At 37.5% G+C, this 24,133-nt stretch overlaps 1 protein-coding gene across 1 annotated transcript in view; it reads right to left on the bottom strand.

The window, feature by feature from the left end:
* Positions 1–13,094: 13,094 nt before the first annotated feature.
* tmem178bb (transmembrane protein 178Bb) overlaps positions 13,095–24,133 on the bottom strand; it is a 746,292-nt gene continuing 735,253 nt past the window's right edge. The window contains exon 5 of the mRNA XM_028797376.2: positions 13,095–16,183. Coding sequence (XP_028653209.2) covers positions 15,933–16,183 — 251 coding nt within the window. The 3' untranslated portion in view covers positions 13,095–15,932. The remainder of the gene's footprint in view (positions 16,184–24,133) is intronic.

Below are 24,133 nucleotides of genomic sequence, written 5' to 3'. Positions count from 1 at the left end.
CCTGTCTATAGTCAAGGGGTTTTAGTTCATTATTGTTAATGTACCTGAAACTACTAAGACCAACTTGTGGTGAGTCAGAATTGTGGCCTAAGCTACACAACGAAGACAAATGAACACTCCAAAAAAACACATCAGGAGGTCCAGTGAGTCAATGCAGTGTCAAGATGTGCAATATTGACAAAGACCAGTCCACATAAACTCAAGGCTGTCATGGCTGAATACTACGCGATCAAATATTTTGTGCGTTTTATATGAAATTAATTTAGACCCCTTTGCAGAGATCTCTTTTCACTTTGACATCAAAGGGTCTTTTTCTGTTGATCAATGTCAAAAAAGCCAAATTAAATCCGCTGTGATTCAATGTTGCATAACAATAAAATGTGAAAACTTGCAAGGAGGTGAATACTTCTAATAGGCACTGTAAGTTACAGAACTGACATAAGACATTTATATTAAAGAGGATGCTAACCAGCTTTGATAAAGCAATCATAACTTGAAAAGAAAAAAAGGATTAATGCCGAAATGACTTAGAATAGCGTTCACTCCGAGCCTTTTTGTGCTTCATCACCTCTCATAGTGACCCAATGCAGCCCATGGTAAGTGGCCATATTAATTCAATACAATCCTTGTCATCTTTTGCAGGATCAGATTTCCTGGTGCATTGACTCACTGGACCTCCTGATGTGTAAAAAGAGGCAAAGCAGAATAATGCATTCAGTCAGTAACAGTGACATCGAATTGATCATTGAATAAGCGAAAGCCAGTGGAAGAAAACAATTGATGCTTGAAAAAGTAACTCATCACAGTAGGCAAAAGAGATCTGAAGGACACAGAGCAGTAAAACACACCAATGAGAATTTATTTTGAAACAGTTTTACATTCCACAGTTGAAGATTTTCAGAGTTTTTCTTTCTGTATTCTTATTCAACAGACACATTACTTGAAAAGGTTGACAAATTGCTATGAAGTAATCATTATTTTACTAATATTGAGTACAATCAATTAAAAACTGCAGTATCTTGTTTTCTCAGTTTCAGAATAAGTTGGGGGCTGGCACTCAGCCCAAGCTTGCAGAGACGGCCATAGGTGTGTGCCGTTTATATGGCGGTTCTTTAAATGTCAATAAATCGGCTGGATCTGAATCACAGTATACTAGTGAGCTGTGTGTGACTTCACAGTAAATATTTTGTTAGGATTTCATGGCTTCAATGATTTTACTGTCACTTTCATGCAAAACCAAGGATACAAATGATCATACTGCACTAACTTTTATGTCTTCTGAATATAAAATTTTAAATATGTGATAGACACTGACTGTTTATCCTAGGCTGGCTGGCATTTAGCAAAGTTTATTATCAAGAAAGCTTGTGGTCACTTTGTCATTTCACAAACCTACCCTGATTTCAGGGAGTGGCACATTTACACAGGATGGGACACACTGGGCTTGTTCATCAGAAGTGTCATCCCTAAGACAACGGGCCTAGTCCTGTTAACTTTTGTGCAGCTCAGCCCTACAAATTCTGTTACAGTCTACACAGACATTTATACTGACTTTTCTTTAAAATTTTTGGGATCTGTGCTACTGCCCCTGTTGTTAGGGATATGTTTAGAGGAAATAACCACAGAATGCCAGTGTCACACATACATGGCTTTGAGTTGGAGAGCATGCCACACTTCATAGACTGCATTTGCTGGATCTCTTTGTTTTGAGGATGTCAAATTACACAAGGAAGAATTGACATGACTCCCTCACAATTTTTCAGCATATTTTCATGTTTCCTTTTGCACCACAAAAGTATCACAACATTAGCACATTCCATTGGATATGGAGAACACCTGACTAAGAACTGGCGTGCCATGCAAAAGTAAGCAAACACCATGGAGAACAACGAGGTAGTAGCGTCTGCTGCTGTTGTTGTCTATACTTTCCTTTCCTTTCCATTCCATTTTCATTGTTACAACTTTCACACAATGCTATTTATGTTTATTAACTGATATCCATCGATTACTTTCTTAATATGCTCATTCCGGTACAAAGGGACTAGCTTAACAGCAGTGGACGCAAGGCTGGAACCAGCCATAGTTGTCAAGCAGTGCTGACGGTTCATCTATTCCAATTTAAATTAAATAGCCAAAGAGGTTGTGTGGCATGTGTTATATAATATTTGTTCATAAAAATGTATATGAAAAAGATGAGACCTTTCAAATCATCTTGACTTTTTAATTGGCTACGGAGATGTACAGTACATCTTGTTCATGGTGCGTTGGTCTTGAAAAAATTTTGGGAGAAACTGTATTTAGTGTACTGTGGTGAGTTGGCACCCTGCCCGGGATTGGTTCCTGCCTTGTGCCCTGTGTTGGCTGGGATTGGCTCCAGCAGACCCCTGTGACCCTGTGTTCGGATTCAGCAGGTTGGATAATGGATGGATGGGTGTATTTAGTGTACCAATGATGGCATGAGCTGACATGAAAGACTTGGATTACGATGAAAGGATATTTTTTAATTATCAAATCAATAATAATCTTCTATACATAAAGGTTGATAATAATAATAAATAATTCATTACATTTATATAGCGCTTTTCTCAGTACTCAAAGTGCTATCCACACAGGGAGGAACCGGGAAGCGAACCCACACTCTTCCACAGTCTCCTACTGCAAAGCAGCAGCACTACCACTGCGCCACCTGTGATGAGATATCTTCTGGACAGTCTGGCATATTATTCCCAAATTTGGTGTGTCCATTTATTTGTTAACAATTAAATTGCAGAGACATTGCTCTGGATATGCTTTTGCACACAGCACCTTATAGGTGCCTCAGAGCACTAAGATTAATCTCCAGTCACATCCTGTTAGTGCAAAGCTCACACCTATGTCAAAATGCCCGCTAGTCAGATGGCTCATGCAACCTTTAAAATATCACTTGAAGTGAGAAATCCAGCCCTAAGACAGAGAATGGTCAGCTTTTGGCTAAGAAAGATAATTTACAAATCAAAAAATGCTAACACAGTTGTCACTGATGTTGTCACAAACATAGCTGACAGGTTTGGATAAAAATTGTAGGGTTTGCTAGATAGAATGGGATGGGGGCAGTTCTAGTAGTGCAACTAGAAAAATGTTTCTCTCACCTTAGGGAACTTATGCAATGCATTAGAGCTTGTCATTTATATAAAAGCAAAGACTGAATTTTAAGAAAGGCTTAGAAAACTGCAAGAAAATATGAAGCTTGTATCCAAAATGGGCAACTTAGACCATTCATAACAACTACAAATCAAGTGATGCACACCATGGATGCACCATTGCAATAGGTAAGGATGAAAGATGTGTGAATGGTCACATTGTGGAATGTTGCAAGGTGTATGGTGAAGATGTTTGTGCAGTTGCAGAGAACACAATTACTAATAGCAATAGAAATAGTCACACATTTATATATAATTTACACTACAGGGGTATAAGATGATAAGTAGAGTCAAGGAACTTCAACAACAAACATATTTATAATTGTAGCCTGAGTAAATGTCTGAAGAATATTTAAATTGGACTGCATGTATTATAGATCTACATGGTGTAAGGGATGGCTGTCAGACTTACCTGGCCGGGACACCCTCCTAATGGAAGGACCAGGGGGAGAAAGTGTACATAGGGCATTATCTTGTTAGATGGCAGTCCCCCTGGGTTACAGAAGTGCCTTGTATTCCCACAGAGCAGCATGGAACATGGAATTTCTCAACTCAGCCCTGTTGGGTTTCGTGGGTGCTGCCAGGGGATGCTGCAGGACCTGGTGAGCCCTACTTCGAGATTGCGTGTACTGAAGACTGGAAGTACTCTCAGGTGGAAGATAAAAGGAGTTGCCTACCTCACAAGGATGAACCAGAGTTGGGAGGAAGGTGGACAAAGCTTGTGAGGAGGAGTGGAGGAGGCAGAAACCAGTGACAGAGAGAGAAAACACAAAGAGGATGCTATTATGGTTATCGTACTTGTGTCTGTGGTGGTGGGAAACGCTTGGTTTAAAGAGTTTACTCAAAATAAATGACTCTTGTCTATGCCTGTTTCTGTTGAGTGTCTGGGGAGCTGGAGTGCCCTCTGGTGTCCACAACAGACAATTTTACAAAATCAAATATAATCTGTTGTACCTCTGTGATTACAAACACATCCAGCAGATCTATGCCACAAGGAACCCACTGTAATTTATTTTTTTCCGCTTGCAAGTTTTGACACAGTTAAAATGTCACTATCAGATCTGTCTATGGTGTCTTTCTGCTTACACTGATAACTAAGGATTACTAACTTTCATTTTAGCATTTTGATACTCCCTCGCGAAACCCATAAACCCTGCTTCCCACCAGGCCAAATCTTAAATTGAACGTCATGAGTCCTGATGTATCCCAAGACTGTATCTCACACAGTTCTCTTCAATAGTGTGGCCTTACCAAATGTTGTGCAAAATAAGTCATAGGCTTCCCACATTCATTTATTATTAAAATGTTTACAACAGTCCTCGGTTTTGTCATCTTAATCATTTTTACCAATTTGCTGTCTTATGTTAAATGTAGTTTCTTTCTAGAACAATCCTGTTTTTTGTTGAATGTGAAATTGTCTTCATTCCTGCCTACAACAAGCCTGTTGCTGTTAGTTGTTGATGGTGCTAGCTCCATTGGACTTGCAGTGTACCCAGGTTTATCATTGGGTGTGTGTGTGTGTGTGGACAAAGAAGTTTCCACTTTACTGAACATAAGCCAGTAGCATGATGCCCCTGTGTCAAAGAAGTGCCAAGTCCTGGTATGGAATGAACAGGTACTGTATGGTAAAAATTGTGTTTCAGTTGTTTGCTGGTTGCATGGTGGTTTGTGCTGCTAGTAGACAGCCCCAGAGTCTTTAGATCAAGATGTGCAGTGTGTGTAGTCGGCATAGTCTTTCCTTTTTATTATCAAATCTATTTGTTTCTAAACTTAAGGTGTTGTTATTTCAATTTAGGCTGTTCATGGACAATAGGTTTTCCTAAGAAGCATGTGATTGTGCAGCTCTCATTTTTTTATATTGTTTAAATCTATCTGAATGTATTTTTTAAGATGGTAACACTGCATGCATTTACATGTGCTTTAACCTGATTAGTTGCAAAAACTTGCTTTCTAAAATGCCATTTATACCCATCTTCTGGTTAGAGAAACTGGGTTATTATTCTTTGTGAAACCAGGTTATCACACACAGATTTCTTTATGAGTAATAAAGTATGTAAGAGTATGTGAAAACTCATACTCTTACAAGGATTTTATAGTCAGTGTAGTCCAAACACACTTTCAGCAGCCGAAGGTAGGGGCAACCACAAAATAACTTTCCTGAGGCAAATACTTGGGTGATCACATTATTCCTTCTCCTTGTTGAAATAATTCCATCTCAATATTTCAGACATCACTAAATTTATGTTTACAATAAAAATAATAATAATAATAATAATAATAATAATAATAATACATTTTATTTATATAGTGCCTTTCCCATGTTCATGAGTTGAGCGTACAGTGCTATGCTCAGCAGCAGAGTCTCAGGAGCAGTAGGGTAACATGTTAAAAGTAACGAATATTAAGTAATCTGACTACTTTTTAAAGTAATGAGCAACCTAATGCAGTCTTATTTTAATGAAGAAAAAATACCTGTGTGATTATTATCCCAGCAGCACTGGGTGCAAAGCAAGAAGCACACATACTGGTATGCCGGTCCTTTGCAGGGCTCAACTGCGCAGCCAGGAAGAAACGAGTGTGCTGCATTCAGTCAGTAACATAAAAATAAAAGTCATTTTAGTTTTCATCCATCTATTTGCTATAGATATTTTCAAAGAGTGTGATTGAATGATACAGTGGGTAATGGTCATGGCACAAATCATCCCTGCTTAGGTCGATGGTATTAAAAGGCAATGGATGTTATTTACTTCTCAGTACATGAAGGACTAAACATATTTATAAAGCACAAGAAAATTATCATGGGTTTCATGCTTGTCTTTGTTTTCATGCCAGTCAAAGATGCCATTTAACTCTTTCTGTGCCGGTTAATACTGTTGGACCGTTTTGCCACCGGAGAACTCCAGTAGTGTTCTTACGTATTAAATGGAGGTTTCTGTCTTAACCAGGTTACTCACCTTATCAAGGTTTTCTTTGTGTATGTAAACAAACCCAATGTCAGAGGGTATCACAATGAACTGATGACAGTCAAAACAGGTCAGGCAATGTTATCCCATTGTTTGATTGATAATTTGTTTATGGTGAGTGAAAATGCATGTCTCGCTAGTCATTAGGAAAGGAGAGGTAGACCTTATGAGTTAGTTAAGTTAATGTTATCATTAGAGAAGTCTATATACATAAAGGAATTTTCATAAGAAATATGCTGCTGGTTCTGTTTATGGAAGCCTACATGTAGATGTTGGAACTGGTGAAATAAACAGCACAAGCAGCAATGCTATGAGATTTTTTACAATGGTGCTTATAAACTTGTTGAAATTAACCAAATTGTGACATTAGGCAGAGTTCAATTTTTATATTTCCTATGGAAGCTGGCCAGGACAAAAAACTGGTGACATTATGTGAAGTGTGACATTACACATTGTGATTTAAGCAGGTTTGACTGCAATGTTTATAACATACCCTACATATAAATGGGGGAATTTATAACATATACTTCAAATCATTCATACTGGCTCCACAAGGCCGACAGCCTCTGGTTGTTTGAACATGCAAAGTTTGATATTCTTTGATAACTGAGAAACAATGCAAACTCCACTTAAAATTAGAAGACAATGTTTGCATCCAAACCCTAGATCAGGTGTTGGTTCCTCAGCAGTTGCTCTTGTTCTGTTTAGTACTGCACTGTCAGTGAGGTGCAAGAAAGTGGTCACAAGACCACAAGCTCCTGGCATTCTAACTGCTTGGAGATTTTGTCCATACTTTCAGGGGGGGTTCACATATCTGATTTTTTTCAATCATATTTCCACTTGCTTTTGCCAAGATTTCATCCTCAACTTCAGTCCCATATGCAGCATTACAATTACATTGCATGACCAATGGCATTCCTGCAGAAATACATAGTCATATTCTGGCCTCTTCTCTTACATTTTTGCAACAAAAGAATAAAAGCTGACATAGCAATCCAACAATGTCTTATTAGTGTGGTTTCAGAGAGTGGTTATTATAGTGGAAGCCATAATATTTAACAGAACTGTGTTCTGGCCCATTTAAGCCCAATTAAAACATTCAGTAGTTTTTTTTTAAATGAAGGCAATGCATCATGACTGAGCAATACTGGTGCATTTGAACTTACTGACTCTCAATAAGAAATCATCTGCTCTAACGTGATCTCATTCTTTTTGACAATATGCTGTCCAAACAAACTGTTCTGTGCTGAAAGTTAGGGAGGTTGAGATAATGTTAACCTGTTGGAATGGTCAATAAATCAAAAAGGTTGCTTTACACTCTTTATCCTCTGGTGTGACAGAAAGTTGGGCAACTGCTCTTCTAGTGAAAAGAAATCAATGAATGATCAGAGACCGATTATAACTACAGTTTATAGAGCTTGTTGTTAATTTTGTAATTTTCTCCCAAACTCGTGTTTGTTCTTTGCCCATACATTATTAATTTAAGGCCTGTTCCATAATAAAAAAATTAAGGGAACACTTAAATCACATATCTACTAAGTAAAACTGTAATTCGCTGAGAACAAAATGGTGTTACAACGGCCAAGGAAAACAAAAATCACCAACCCATTAAGGGTTGCATTCAACATCACACCAAAAATCAAAGTTAAATGTTGAAATCACAGGCTGATTCAACTTGTGCGAATTTCATAACGGCAACTCATAATGTACTCAGTAGTGTGTATGGCCCCCACGTGCCTGTATGCACTCCCAACAACATTCAGGCATGCCCTGATGAGACGGTGGATGGTGTCTTGGGGGACCTCCTAGTTGGTGGCATAGGATACACTGATGCATAACATTGCAATTAGACTCAGGTCTGGGAATCATGCAGTCCAGTCAATTGCATTAATGCCATCATCATCGAGGAAACACCTACACACTCTTGCCACACGAGGCAGGACATTGTGCTGCACCAGAAGGAACCCAGGGCCCTCTGCACCAGTGTAAAGTCCGACAGTGGCTCTGACAATTTCATCCTGGTACCTAACAGCAGTTAGTGTACAGTTGCCTAGCAACCCTCCAAGGATATGCCTCACCAGACCATCACTGACCCACCACCATTAGACCGGTCACAATGGATGATGGTGCAGGCTGCATAACATTCACTACTGCATTTCCAGACTCTTTCACATGTCAGTGTGAACCTGCTCCCATCTGAGAAGAAAACGGGGTGCCAATGGTGGAACTGCCATTTGTGGTATTCCTTGGCAAATGCTAATCGAGCTGCAAGGTGATGGGCAGCAAGTACAGGTCCCATTACAGGAAGTCAGGCCCTCATGACACCCTCATGGAGTCTGTTTCTGATGGATTGGTCAGAAAAATGCACACCAGTAGCCAACTGGTGTTCATTTTGTAGGATAAAGGAGCAGATAGAAGTCCTGCTATTGGGTTGATGCCCTTCTACAGCCCTGTCTAGCTCTGCTTGTGTAAAGTCTATCTCCTGCAACTACTCCATGTTCTTGAGAGACACAGCAAACCTTCTTGCGGCGACACGTTTGGATGTGCTGTCCTGGAGGTGCTAGACTACCTGTATAACCTGAATTGGCTGCAAGTATCACCTCCTGCTACAGTAGTGACAAGAACATTAGAAAATGCAAAACTAGAGAAGAATCGATCAGGAAGGATAAGAAGAGAGCAATTGTCTCTTGCGAACACATGCTAAACCATTCCCTTTTAGGGGGGTGTCTTGCTGTTGCTTTTCCAGTGCACCTATTGTCACTTTCATTTGCACCAAAGCAGATGAAGTGGATTCAAAATCGCTTATGCATCCTAACTGGACAGATTGATATCCATGAAGTTTAACTGACTTGGTGTTAAACTGTGATGATTAAGTGTTCCCTTAATTTTCTGAGCAGTGTATATACATATTGATGCCAAATATTCCTACTGTGAAGCCACAGAACAACTTTTGACACCAAATTAGTACTTGAAGTGGGCCATAGTTTCACTTCTACATTTTACTGTTTGGAGTATTGTGCATTTTTCCTGCGTACCAGCATTGTTTGAAGACAGCTGGTCCTCACCAGTATGCGGTTATGTCCCTTCTGCATTTTCCACATCAGACTATGGTCACTTTTTCCTTCAGCACTCACTACTTCTCACAACCTCTCCCTTCTATAATGCCAAACATGTTAACTGGCCGCTATCTCCTGGAAACCGTATATGCACAAAGTGAATAAGCTGAAACATTGGAGTACTGCCTCTTCTTTATTCCACTTCAAATAATCTACTGTTCCTGTCAATAATATCTTTCTGAACTGGTACTACAATAGGTCTTCTTTTAGAAACAAAACACAGGCCTGGAAGAGTTTGGATCTAAACCCTTTAATTAACCTCTGTCACTACCCTAAAGGAATTAATCGAGCAAAGTGTTACTTAAGCTCAAGAAGAGCATCATTTCTGAGTCACAGGAACACAGTGCACAATGTGAAAGTATTCTTCCACAATGAATGTCACTGCAGTCTAAAGGACTAAGAAAAATCCGGTTATGTAAATACTTATGATTTTTTTTCTTTAAATGAATATCATAATCTTACCAATGGTAATGTTTCATTAAGTGAATCTTGTTAAATATGGTGGTTTCTTAATAAAAAAAAAAAGAGTTACTGTAATCAATTCAATACACACTTTCATAGTTTTATAGCGTTAAATTGAAATAGTAAATTCTAAAATAGAAATTCTAAATGTGTTTTCACTTCCTGCTTAGCTGGTATCTTCATAAATAAATATGCATACTATTAAGTTATCACATAGATGGTGAGTAAATAGTATATATACTGTATATGTGTGCTTATTTCTATTGCAGTCATGGAAGTTTAGCTAACTAATTTCAGTTAAAAAAAGGGGCTTTGACTTAAATGGTAAAAAGTGACACATGTACTGTGTTTGTCTGCAATACAGGCAAGTGACAAATGAGTCCCATTATTAGGCTCCCACTGAGACAAAGACACCAGTAGAAGCTGAGTGAGCTTTGAATGTGCTGTTCATAGGAGAGCTATGCCTGTTTGTCAGTGGCATCTGGACATGCTTCAGGAAGGGTTAATGCACTTCATATTGCCCTCTTTTTACTATCTGAAGTTCACAGCTCTTTCCAGTTGGAGCATTTGTCCAGAAAGGTGACTTTTGGTTATCTGATTTACATACTGTATATACTCACATATAAGTCGGGTCTTGAAACCCGAAAAAATCGATCATAAAATCAGACCCAGACTTATACACCCGTTCAAAAATGCGACACTTAATTTTTATTTTACATCTTCTTGCCTCCTCTAATCTCACTTCAGTTCTCAGAAACATCAAATTTTGTTGCAGCAGCGCAGTTACCAATTTCTTTTGATACTTCAACGAAATTTCATTTTAAACCAGCTTCATATTTTCATCTGATCAAATGCTCCATTGTAGATAAGGGATGCTCTTATGATAAAGGTGTATGAGGGTGTGAGATACAAAAAACACAAATCAGTGCAAACGTTGTTTCGGAATAGTTCTTGTATTACCGTGTGGTCATGTAGGCACAACAAAGAGAGAGAGAGAGAGAGAGAGCAGGGTTAGGAGCACATGCTGATACAGCATATTGTCGCACCCACATAAAAAAAAAAAGTCAGTGTCCTCCGTGGTTACTCTCCCAGGTGGGCATTAGCATATCATAATCTCTTGGACCAATACCGTGAGTTTTCTGCATTCGACTTATACGACTGACATTATAAAATACCAGAAATTATACGATAAAATCAAGTCCCGACTTATTCGCGGGAGAACTTATCCACGAGTATATACGGTAATCAAGAAAATCAACTAACTCCTGTTTCAACAGTCTTTCTTTATTTTATGAAAATCATATTTTTTTCTGTTTCATTTTTGTTTGGTTAGTTTAAAATCCCTAGTGTAAAAATGTTTCTTTTTCCCCAATTGTAATTTGAGTATTGAGTTTTTTCTCTTTATGAGCCAAACCCAAATTCATTGCACTCCTTACGTACTGCACAGTCCTGTGAGATAGTGGTGGCTAATTTGCACAGAATGCTGTCTAAAAGCTACAGTCCAACTCCATATGTGTGTATATATTTGTGTGTAGAGGTAAACCGACACAATGAGCAAAGATATTATTAGGTGCATTAATATTTCCTGTGAGATCAGTGGCATCATCATCTGTTAAGAAATTGCTGTTTATAAGAAATAGAGATTGGATTGTGCGTGTATACAATTTAGCTAACAACTGACAAAACTAAAGATTTAATTGACTTTGAGAATGGTGTAGTACTGAGTGCCAGCAACAACGACACCTGACAGTGTCATACAAATATCCACAATTTATCAGAAACAGAAACTTGATTAGTAGTGCTAATAGAAACTGTCAAAAATGGCCTAAAAACCAGCTGAGTAAACATTGTGACCAGAACAGCATGTTACAAAATCATATTTTTAATATATTGTCATGAATGAGACATCTAGCTTAATTCTTTCAATACCGAAACATGTTCTCGGAGATACTAGTGTTAAATAAGGAATTCTGTGTTAAATGTATTACCCGTTAAGCCCTTATTCATACAAACAGGGGAAAAGTATCTTTGTGCAACACTGGGATAAATCAGGGTTTAACTTATGTTCTGATATGGCAGCAAACAATAAAGTTTACCTTAAATTTGTACTTCTTTCTGGTGATCTGTGTTTGTGAGAGTACTTGGATGTTGTGAACATTTCAATGCAGGTTACTTTTGGTGGTGTTTTTGTAGGACACACACTGGGTCTTTATTGTGAAGCTTCACTAGGCCACATGTTTTCGGTGTGTACCAAATTAACATCATTCTGGACAAAAAATTTTAAAAGCCTTTCAGACAGCCTTGGTGTCACAATCTATCCTATTCCACTAACAGCTGTGTTTAGTGTACTCCCATATGGGCTTAAAGTGGAGAAGGACACTCAAACTGTAATTGTCTTTACTTCACTATTGGCACGTAGACTTATCTGCTCAACTGGAAGAATCCTAACTCTGCTATTCTAAGTCAGTGGGTAGCTGATGTTATATACTATTTGAAATTGGAAAAAAATTAAATTCTCACTTATAGGATCTGTTCAAAACTTTTTTTTTTAAAACTTGGCAGGCTCTAATCAATAATATTTTATAATAAGCATTTATATTGGGGGAAAAGACTCCTTTCTCTCTTTAGTACTCTCAACAGTTTTGCTCTGGCTGTTGGTCTTCCTCTCTTTCTTATGGGTGGGGATTGATTTGAATTTAGCTTTGTTAAGTTTTGACTTGATTGGAATGTTATATGTTTTTAATAAATTCAATAAAAGATTAAAAAATTTATAATAACGGGATTAGAGTAACAGTAGTGATGGTAGCACTTCAGGGCAATTCTCTAAGGTATCTCAGCAAATTAGTAGAATAATTTTTCTTATTATTGTTATCATTTTTTTATTCAGCATTTATTTAAGTAATTGTTTTGGTTTAGAATTTTGACAGTTGTAAGTCACACACTTAGGATGTTACACTTTGGACTGTATGGATGTAATTTCACAGCATTCATTTTATTGAGTATATATACTGTGACGGAGAGCAGGGGTGGACTGGCATCCATGCTGGGATTATTAACCCTATACCCACAAATAGCAGGGAGGCAAATACTGTGGAAGGACAATGGGGGACTGCTTCATGGGCGTGCGGACAAAGTGTTCAAAAGTAGACCAGGTTTTGGTACTCCCCTGGCTTGCCCCCAATTTAGGCTCCCACAGAAGTTCATGGGAGCTGTCCAGAAGAACACCTCTGTTGGGTGCCTCAGGGGCTTCCGTCGGGTACTGCCAGGGGAAGGTCTCCCCTACTTTATAGTTGCACCACCTGATCCAGAGGTGCTTCCAGGGTGCAGTGCTGTGACAGGTCTCACAGGTCCAGTATAAAAGTAGCCAGTCTGCATCATTTGGGGAGTTGGAGTTAAGAGGAGGCGAACAAGGCATGTCAAGAGGAGTGGAAGAAGAAAAGGTCTATTTCTTATTATATTGGAATGTGCTGTACTATGCTGGACTGTGGGCAAGAGGTCTAGTAAGGTATTTGTCACTACTGCTTACACAGATCTCCTGGCTTTTAACTGCAGGCTTGCTAAGTTTCTACTAGCTATTTAATAAAATATCTGAATTAATCTGAAAAGGACAGAAGAATACAGATATTAACGCATGCCAGAAGGCTAAGCATGATCTGGAGTAACAGAAAAAACATGATAGCCAATTCATTTTAGTACAACAGCCACCTGAGCTTCCTTAACCTTAATCCAATTCAACATTTGGAGATCCAGCTAAAAAGAAACCACTTTGAGACATGCTGAAGTCAAATTTAAATGCACTAGTAAATTGATGCTTCAGAATTTTCTGACGTTTCTATTAGGTACGGTATGTATATACAGAGATATGTTTTCATATTTATCATGACTTTGTTTACCTGTTCTAGTGTCACAAATGACTGAGGACAGAAAGATAGAGAGAGTCTAATTGTACATAAAGCACAAGACTTTTAAATTTGAAAGATGATTCCATTCCCACAGGTTACTCTCCAGTTAGGCTAATGACGCTCTTCTTTAGTTTAGTCTGTTAGCTCAGGTTCACTGATCTATCAGCTTGTCTGTGGCTAAAGAATCTTTGCAAATTGAATTCACTTTATGCTAATTATTAAACATAAGATTTAAAATGTACACAATTAAAAAAAAAATTCCCCATATGTTATTCCATACATGCAATGCACTGTTGTGTAAATTGTTAACAGTTTCCACGTTAAAAGACAAATGTCTGCTCTATGTAAATGTATTTACTTCACCAGAAGTCATCACTTAACTGTCGCTGCCAATTAACATTGTTCAGGTCCCTGTTCAAATTTTAGTTTTTGGAAAATTTGTAGTATTTTACAAAGCAGTATTATTTTAATAGACAGAATACATGAGCAACATTATTATATATTTTTTTAATTCTGAGTTAGATTTCAACTGGTCATAGTTCAACAATTAATTAATGGAGAGATATTGCTGGAGTCCATTTACAGTATGTTAATCATTCTGAACCAATTTGTTTTTCTGTTTTCACAAATATAATGCATATGCACTATGTAAATACTAATTTATAAAGTTTGTATCTGTATCCATTTGCGAACTTGTCACAGCGCTCCGTGTCTACACTTAATGAAGTGCGTCAAACAAAAATAAATAGAATTGAACTGAAAGCTGAATTTCAGATGTTTTTTTACATTACAGATTGAGAAAAGGGCCACTGTAGACCATGTCGTGGTACGAGTATCACACCTGGCATTCTGCAGTGTGGGTGAATTGTCATTTGTGGTGTTTGTCTGTTATGTTTTGATGAAATCAAAAGACGCACAGGAACATTGTGGGGTTGTGTGTGTCTGTGTTATATTGTACTGCTGTTGCATCCATTCAGACTCAGATAAAAAACAGAGTATTAACAAGATACTGTAGCTTTCAAGTCAATTAGGTTCCTGTTTTATTTCCTCAAGGAAATATTACATTTTTTTTCTTTTACAATTGAGACATTTTTCCTAATTTTTTTCATCTTTTTTCTTTTTTACAGCAACTTGATCATAAACACCCATACTCATGTAGCAATATGGAAATGAGATGAATGTAAAAGTATACACGCCCACACACATACATACGTTTACAGACATACACACAAGCAATCATACCGTACACACACACTCATAGATGTCCAACACGCATAGAACAGACTGTAAAAAAAAAAAAAGGCTACTGTTTTCAAAAAGTATATGGAAGATGAAATTTCACTGGAAAATGATCCTTTTCATGAAAGAACTTTGATTTTCTTCCCCCTTATTATAATTTTTGTACAATATATATATAATACAAGCCCATTGATCATTTATACATATACTTTCAAGACAGAAACAATTGAGCAAATGTCCTTTCTTACTTTTTCTGCCTAGCCAGTGAGAAAGAATAAAAGGTGTTTCAGACTTTAGGAAAGTATTCCTTATCAAGACAATACCTCCCATATAAGAACAAGATTTCACTCAATTTCTTCTATGGTGTGTGTCTCCCAATGCCTAGATTTACAATATGAAGAGTTATTCCAAGTCTAAAGCCTTCATTGCAAGTTTCACAGTTAAACTGCACCCTTATATCCAGTTAAACAACAACAATTTACATAGATCCTTTTTTGTTTAAATATCTCTTTGTTAATTGTATTTGAGTCACAGCAGGGTCATGTCCCCCTTTGTCATGCAAACCGTAAATAATCAAATGGATATGTGATAACGTTTGCACAGCCTCCCCAAAATAAGCTGATAACAAACTAGTTTTTTATCTTCTTTTGCTGTTGTTTCTTTCACATCCTTGTGTTTCATTTCACGTACTACCTTTGGCGAGACCTTCATCAGATGATAACTGACTTGTCAAATATGCTTCTCTCTGTTTTGCAATTTTGGAAACAGTTGCCATGTCTTTTAAAACAAACAATTCATTGCACAAGACAGATCCTTTCACTTATATAAATGCATATCTTCAGGTTTTGATTTCTGTACAGTCCTTGACTTAGTCAAAAATTAATGATTTCATTTTCTTTCTAATGTTCCTGGAATATATTTTGCACTGTTTTTAAATAAAGAAAAAGAATACAGGATATGCTGCTGTTTTAAAAAAATTTGGCTGTGTTGCCCTGTTCCTTTCATAAGTTAAGACAGAGAAGCGCTCAGAACCAGTGCCTGAAGACAAGAACAGAATAAAGAAGGAAGACTTTAGCAGACTGTTCCATTCTCTGGTCGGGATTTGGGGCAGGCTGAACGAGGAAGTGGCTGCACTGAAGGGGCCAAGGTGCAGAAGAAGCCAGCAATGAGTGTTAGTCCAAGTCCACCCCAGGCACAAAACATAGACCAGCCATAGCCATGACTGATGTCATCCGATAGCCCATAAAGGTAACGGGGATACCGGGACAGCTCAAAGTTGATTCCAGCTACACAAGTGCACAGGGATATGATGCAGAATGTACCTAGAAAAGAAGAAACAATAAAACAGAATAGTATTACTAAGTATTTAATAACTTCAGCATTGAATACAGTAATAGGATGTTTTTCTTAACTTTATAGATTGCTTTTTGGAATGAGATGTTTTCATGAATATTAACAATAATAGGTAGTAATACATGTTAAAGACAACTATCAAGAAAAATGTGAACACGAGTTTTGCTTTTGGGGACTGCAATGATACCATTTTCATGGTCAATGGCCAGAAAAGTCATCTAGGGAGAGGAAAGGGTAATGATGAGTGCAGCTATTAGAACGACACAAACCCACTCATCTGTACAGCATATACACACACATGCATACAGCAGGTTCAACAATTGTTGCAACACTTGAAAAATGATCACAAAAAAGCCATTAGACATATATAAACGAAAGCCCTGTACGTGTTTGGAGCAGTCTGCTCTGCTCATGCTCAACCACAGCCAGAAGATAGTGCATGCATGCACATTACATTACATTTTTTCGGAAGCTGCATGCACCTCACTTCTCACTACGAAAGACCTGCGTGCCGCAAACATTGCTGCACAACAATGATGTCGTGCTAACGACACAGATGAAGAGACACGATGTCAAAATGAAGCAAGTGGCACGGCTCAACAACATGCAAGTGAAACACCTCAGCAATGGAGGGCAAGGCTTGAAGTTTTCACTAAGAACTTCTGGAGGTATTTTTTCAAGACAAATATTAATAGGATTCATGTGCCAGCAATATGGCTAAGATATGGTATCACCAATGTCTTCTTACAAAAGCCAGTGGGGCAGCAAGCACAAGTGAGTCCACATCCTCTGCCCTGGGTAATTCTTAAGAGTCAGCTGATGCTTCCCCAAGTTCACGAATACAGTAAAACTACTAGGGAGACTTTGGGTTGTTTTTTGTTGCAAAGAATATACGCAGCTAGTGTAATATAAACCGCACACATAATAAGCTTTATTATTGGTTGAGCGTTTTAAGGAAACTGCAGGCTTTTTTTTTCTAATACAGCTATGTCAAAACTAATGGTTGTTGATTGTCAGAAATCAGGTAATAGACACAAGAAAACATTAATAATATAAAGGCAAAAATCAAGACTTTAAAACCACTAAAACCTTTTTTAATTCACCAGTAACAGGATGACAATGACCAAATCTACATTGAAACTCAATAGCTCTCCTAGTCTGCTAGTGTTCCATACTGCATTTGTCAGTTATGCCACACCAGAACAATCACCTAATTTCTCTGGTTAGTCCTGGGATGCATCTTAAGCATGTACAGTTAGATCAGTTTTATTTTGAAATACAGATCTTTGAATGCTGCGGTGGGTTGGCACCGTGCCCGGGATTGGTTCCTGCCTTGTGCCCTGTGTTGGCTGGGATTGGCTCCAGCAGACCCCCGTGATCCTGTGTTCGGATTCAGCGGGTTGGATAATGGATGGATGGATGGATGGATGGATCTTTGAATGGTGGACATTTTCATGTGTTTTGTGTTGCTAGTAGGCTATGTTAGGGGAAATAAAAAGAGTGAAGGAGATCCCAGGACTTCCCCTGTCATTCATTCATTGATTTCTCCAGCTTCTTATTCCAGCAAAAGTTCATAAAGATCAGTGTTGCATGCTGAGTTCCCCATACCCTGTACATTACAATAATCCCAAACCTGAACTTGGAATGCTGGAGGCAGAAGTCAACCCTGCAGAGAGGAACACCAGTCTATCAAGGGCCACCTTTGCGCAGATTAACACTTTTGCTTGCATTGGGCCAATTTAAAGTTGTTGACCCAGCTATCCTGCCCATTTTTGAGATATGTGATGATGTAAAAGTAACAGGAGAAGTAACATGTTAAGACTAAAAAACAAACACCCTGGATCTTCTTTTCTCATTAAAGCACCGTTTAATTTTCACTCAAAAGGCAGAGAGTTATTAGTCTGTATCAGGTGCAGATGTTCTAAATATTACTTGTAATAGGTTGAAGTTAATTTTCAGTAACTGTATACAGTTTAGTAGACTGAACATAATGCAATTTAAAATGAAACCTACTGTACATAAGAGATTTATATTAGTGTTCCATAACTAATATTTGTAGAGTGGTCTTGCTTTTCAGCATTGCACATGTCATAGTTTAATTAACTTTGATGCCAGTTGAAATATGATACCTTGACATTAATTATATGAAGAAAAGGAAATAAATGAACAAGGACAAATATAAGTCCCAAAAGAAATCTGATACAGGGTACATTTTTCTAAAACATTGTGCAACCCATTGTGTCACTGGCCAATGTGTGCCAATGTGACTAGGAAATAAACAGGAGTCAGAAAATCAAAGTAAAGGTCAAAACTAGGAGATCAAAAATGTACCTAGCAACAAATCCTAAATCCAAACCAAAACCACAGATGAAAGAAAAACAGAAAGGAATTCTAGAGCTGCTGCAAAAGAACTTTGTTTTATTCTTTCAGCAATCCACAAACTTGGATGAGAAAGTATCCCCAGGGATCGACGTTTGTACCCCGTAACCCCTGTCATCACTCTATTAGTGATCCCAGACATTTCCAAATACCAACTTTGTATCACCCATCAAGAAAAAAAAACCTCAAAATACATCTCCTGATGGAAACAAAATGGCATCATGGGTGAACAGAAAGTAAATAATGAATATTTTAAAATATTAGCAAAAAATGAAACAACCAAAATGGATGAAATAATACCCAAACATATGAGGAGAGAAAGATCATGGCAAAATCACTAATAATCCTGACTTGATGGGTGCTGTATTGTAAAAAAAGGGAAAAACTTCAGAGAGCTAAGATACAGAATACAGCCACATTGGTGGGCTTGTCAGGACTGTCTATATAAGACTGAGGTTCTGTTGCCCACTTACTTGAAGTTTCTTAACTGCTTTAGTTTTTTCACAAAAGAAAAGAAAGAGAGTGAGAGAGAGAGAGAGGTTGGAAGCATGCATTGGAACAGCATGTTGCCAAACCCACAATACGACAAACCACCACAGAATCCCAAATTAGGACCTGAATGCAGCCGTGCAACAGGTGACATCTCAGCACCACACTGAACAGTGTGAGGTTTTTTACAGTGGCCAGAGTGCCAATCCTGCCACCAACCCCCAAGTTTTCCCTGCAAATTGGAGGACCTGCTTACCCCTGCATACAGGTTAACGTCATACCAAGGACGGAGTATTTACAGGTTAAAGGCCTTGCTCAAGGGCCCAACAGAGTGGAATTACTTCTGGCATTTATGGGATCTGAATTAGCAACCTTCCGATTGCCAGCACAGATCCCAATCCTCTGAGCCACCACTCTGCCCACAAAGGAAGGCTGGGTACAAAAAAAAAAATACTTAAAAATGATGGTTCATTGCCGCCTAACAGAGTGGATGCTGTCTGTATCCAGATCGGCACCAATTACCAACTAAAGTGCTTTGAAAGAAATGTTTCAGTATTTTCTCAAGTAATGCTATATTATCACTTTGTATGTCTTCTTTCACTGTCTCATTGTTTTAACTGTGTCTAAAATGTATTTATATACTGTATACACTGGTTTGCAAAGCAACCTTTTTGGTTTTAGGTATGAAATATGATGTATAAAAAAAAGAATGAGAGACTCTAAAAATGTGAAAAATAATGTGGTTATGATAAGGTGTAATTCAGGAATCATATAATGGAAGAGCAACACCAATCCTGTAAAAAATAAATCAGAAGATCAAGGAAATGTCTACTTGAAGTAGAGTTTTTTTACACTTGGAAAGCAAAAGATACACCTTACTTTAAATAGAATAATAAAAACTGTATTCTTATGGTCTACCAGTTTGCTTTATTTTTTGCTCTTTTTTATTGAATTTTATGGATTTTGTGATCTCATACCCTTTTTGTTAGAGCCATGCTGTTTAAAAGAATTAGACCATTTTTTAGTACTTGACCTGTGCTATGGATACAGGGCAATTTAACAAAGCATTTAAAAAATTCCAGGGTCTCAAATTTAAAGTTATTATTTTCAAGGCTGTATGCTATGTACAGTATGTGGCTCTATCCAGTGCTGCAGCATTCATCTTGTGGAGTGGGAGAGGGAGGTGCATGACGATGTACTCTGAAACATTTTTTTCTTCCTCACAATAGCTGCTAAAAAATTTCAGTGCATTAAATTATTGTCTGGGTTTCATTTAATTTTTACAGTTCTAAAGAAAGATTTTTTATTCACGCGCTATGAAAAATCTACTAACAAGAAGCAACATTAAATAAAAATCATTACCTAACGACGGAAAGTGCTGATTATAGTGCTGAAAGCTTTGAGCCATGTCACCTTTTATCAATAAGTCATGCATATGCTAATGAAAAAGGAGAATGCAATATATTTTTATGATTATTAACTCTAGTCTACACACCTCGGTCAAGTGCACAACTTTCCAATTATTTTAACTCTTGGAAAAAAAAACAAGCAGCTAATTGGAAATTTCTCATCTACAGTGCTTTTATAATGACAATAAAGATCTATCTATCTATCTATCTATCTATCTATCTATCTATCTATCTATCTATCTATCTATCTATCTATCTATCTATCTATCTATCTATCTATCTATCTATCTATCTATCTATCTATCTATCTATCTATCTATCTATCTATCTAAATGAAAATAATAACACAACGGCATTTATTCAGAACTTTCACAATACTAGATGAATAAAAGTACTCATTTAGAGGGATAAATACAAAAGGGGTAAGAAAATATGAAAAAAAAAATGTTGCACAATTGCAGTGCTCTGGTTTGTATGGAAACTGACAAGGAAGAGTACATTCAGGTGTACAAATGATAAATTGGCATTTCCATTACATTCACAACCACCACAAAATGTCTGCAAGATGGCTTGCTCTTTAAAAGCATTAGCTAAACAGTATCAGTCCATGGTGCCCTAGAGACAGTTATCCTGCTTCTACAACATGAACAAGCACTCATTAGTTGTACAAATTAATGACTACCTTGACAGAGGCTTAATTATTGGCCTTTGTGTGTTGGGATGATCAGCCTGAAGTATCATAGTGCATGATGAATTTGCAGACAATTGAGGTGATGCTGGTGGTAGTGATTGCAGGAAGACAACATCTAATCCAGAGGAACAATCCCACGGAAAGAACAGTAGCTCACATAAAAGACTATCATAGCACCTATTTCAAACTTTTCTGCCATCTACAGAGAAGTGCTGCTATATATAAATCTACAGACAGGAAATTGGATCATAGGCCAATGCCTCCCATGAGTGCTTCTCAGTTCTACAATATGGTTACTGCCATTAACCACTACAAATCTCCTTCTACAGTCATGTGAGAAAGTAAGTTCACCTTAATTGTTGACTTATTTGAACAGGTAAATTTAGATCTTCATGCAACTACTGCCTACAGGCACTTTATCTGATATTCTTGATTAAAAACACAAGGAAAATATGCATCTTCAAACAATTTAAAAATATATATATTAATAGATGTAATAGTCTACTGGGGTAAAAGTACACCATTGGCCTCAGAAGCTGGTATTGCCCCCTTTAGCAGAAATTATTTCTTGAGGGTATTTTGCATAACTGCCCAAAAAACTGAAATTTTGACCACTCTTCCATGCAAAATTCCTTTAGTTGAAATATCTTTGTACAAGTTGGTTTTCTAGAATATACTGGCCATTTTAAATCCCTTGCAACATTTCAATGGGATTCAAATCATGCTTTGACTAGACCACTCCATCACCCTTCATTTCTTCTTTTTGTGTCATTCTATTCCTTGGTGGATTTGCTAGTGAGATGTGGGGGTCTTTATCATGTTAAAATGCGCATTTCTGGTTCAACTTCAATTTTTGGACACATGACCTCACATTTGCCTTGAGCATACTTTATTATGATGCACTGTTCATAGTTGACTCGATGATCGCAAGCTGCCCAGGCCCTGAGACAGCAAAGCAACCCCAAACCATAACATTTCCATCACTATGCTTTACAGCTCATACAAGGTTCTTCTCCTGAAATGGTGTCTTTGGTTTGTGCCAAACATGTCTACTGTTACTGTGATTCATCTGTCCACAGCACATTGTTCCAGGAGGCAAGGTCTTTGCCTATATGTTCTACTGTAAACTGTAGTCTTGCTCTAATGTTCTTTTTGAGACAGCAAAGGCTTTTTACTAGCACACCTAGCATGCACGTCAAGCTCTTTTGATCTTGACATGATGACATCACACACATCAATACGAAAGAGATCACCAGACCCTCAATATCTGCTCTTCTTTGCCTATTAAAATGTTGAAGTAGTCCATGTACTTACTTTTTCACATGTCTGTATGTATAAATTAGAACTGGTCTCAAGCAGCCTGGACTGCTGTGGATTGGCATTGGGTCTTACTCAGTGATGACATTAATGCTGATGACTGCAATATTCACACATGAAAGTGATACAGACTTGACGCAATCCAGACAACATTCTTACAAGGCGCACTATCTTTGAGTGTTATATTGTACAGTCATTGCATAAAATAACTAATCAAAGGTTATGTTTGTTAAGGACAGCCTGACTGTTAAGTTTAATGCAAACTGTAGCACTGCTTCTGGGAGCATCAGTATTTAATGTAGCTGTGGAATTTGTATTACAATTCACTTACTGATGTCCGGTAAATAACTTAAGTTAATCATATTAGATTTGATATGTTCCCTTCTGTTAAAATTATTGAAAAAAGTAATATTGAAATAATATGGCATTGCTTACACGAATGATAACTGCATCCTACCCACATTATACCTTTTTTTGACTTGAAGATATAGAAAAATAACATGTGACAGCATACACTGCTAAAATCTGTACCCTGTGCAGATTGGGAGCAGTGGAAAAGGTCTTCTTAGGTGCCAGTAAGATTTTATATGTTGCATATTTGGGTTTTTCTAATTATATAAATATGTACATATAATGTAATCGGAGATATGTCATCCCCACTTTTGAATTAGCATATTTTTAAAACACACAATGAATCAAAGTCTTTGATAAAAACTTAGATCCTAGTTTTTATGTGAGTCTCATATTCATTTCTCATAATGTGTTCCATATCAGGATGTACAAATCCAATTCCAGAAGTAAAAGCATTTTTTTTTTCTCTTCAACAAAATTGATTAGTGTCATTAATTTGTGCTTTAAGCGAATGATAATGATCGGAAAGTGATTGGTTGTGCAGGTCACTGACATACAAGGAGATGGTCTGTTTAATTTCACTTTGGGAGATGTTTTCATAAGGATGTTACAGAAATAAAACCCTATCTGAACAAGTATCAGGTGACATGCCCGAGAAGTGCTGTTAGCAATTGCACTGCATCATTACCACAAAATTAAAAATGCAAAAACGTCCTTTCTTGCCTTGACATTATCATCTTTGTTAATCTTCATGTTTTCTTTTTAAGTCTAAATATGATATGAACTGTCTAAGCTGTCTATCATTTGTGCATTCAGATCATTGCATTGCCTATATAAACACAAGAATTGAATAAAGGCTGCATGAAAAAATCATTATGAACAGTTAGAGAAAATGTCAAATCTAAAAAGAAATAGCAGAATTGTATGCTTAGTCTTGAAGTGTAAACATAGCCATAGGCATGCCAGCTGACTGCACCATACGTCTTTGGATTGTGGAAAGAAACTGGAATACGCAAAGGAAACCCATTCAAATAAGCAAAGCAAATGTAAGCTCCACACACAATGTGGTAGGAGTCAAAGCTGAGATCCATCTGCAATAAACCATGTCTGCCACCGTTTTAATGCTATTTTCCATTTAGATAAGTCATTGACATAGTTTGAGATACTTCTTACCACACTCTAAGACATTTCAACATTTCGTGTCATGGACAGTAAATACAGGGAGGAGGCTGGAATCTCAAAAAAGGGGAGTACTAGGGTGCTGTACCGTGTTAGCCATTATG

This window comes from Erpetoichthys calabaricus, chromosome 1 (assembly GCF_900747795.2).
Source record: "Erpetoichthys calabaricus chromosome 1, fErpCal1.3, whole genome shotgun sequence".
In the NCBI taxonomy this organism is placed as follows: Eukaryota; Metazoa; Chordata; class Cladistia; order Polypteriformes; family Polypteridae; genus Erpetoichthys; species Erpetoichthys calabaricus.
This window is presented reverse-complemented; position numbering and strand designations above follow the sequence as displayed.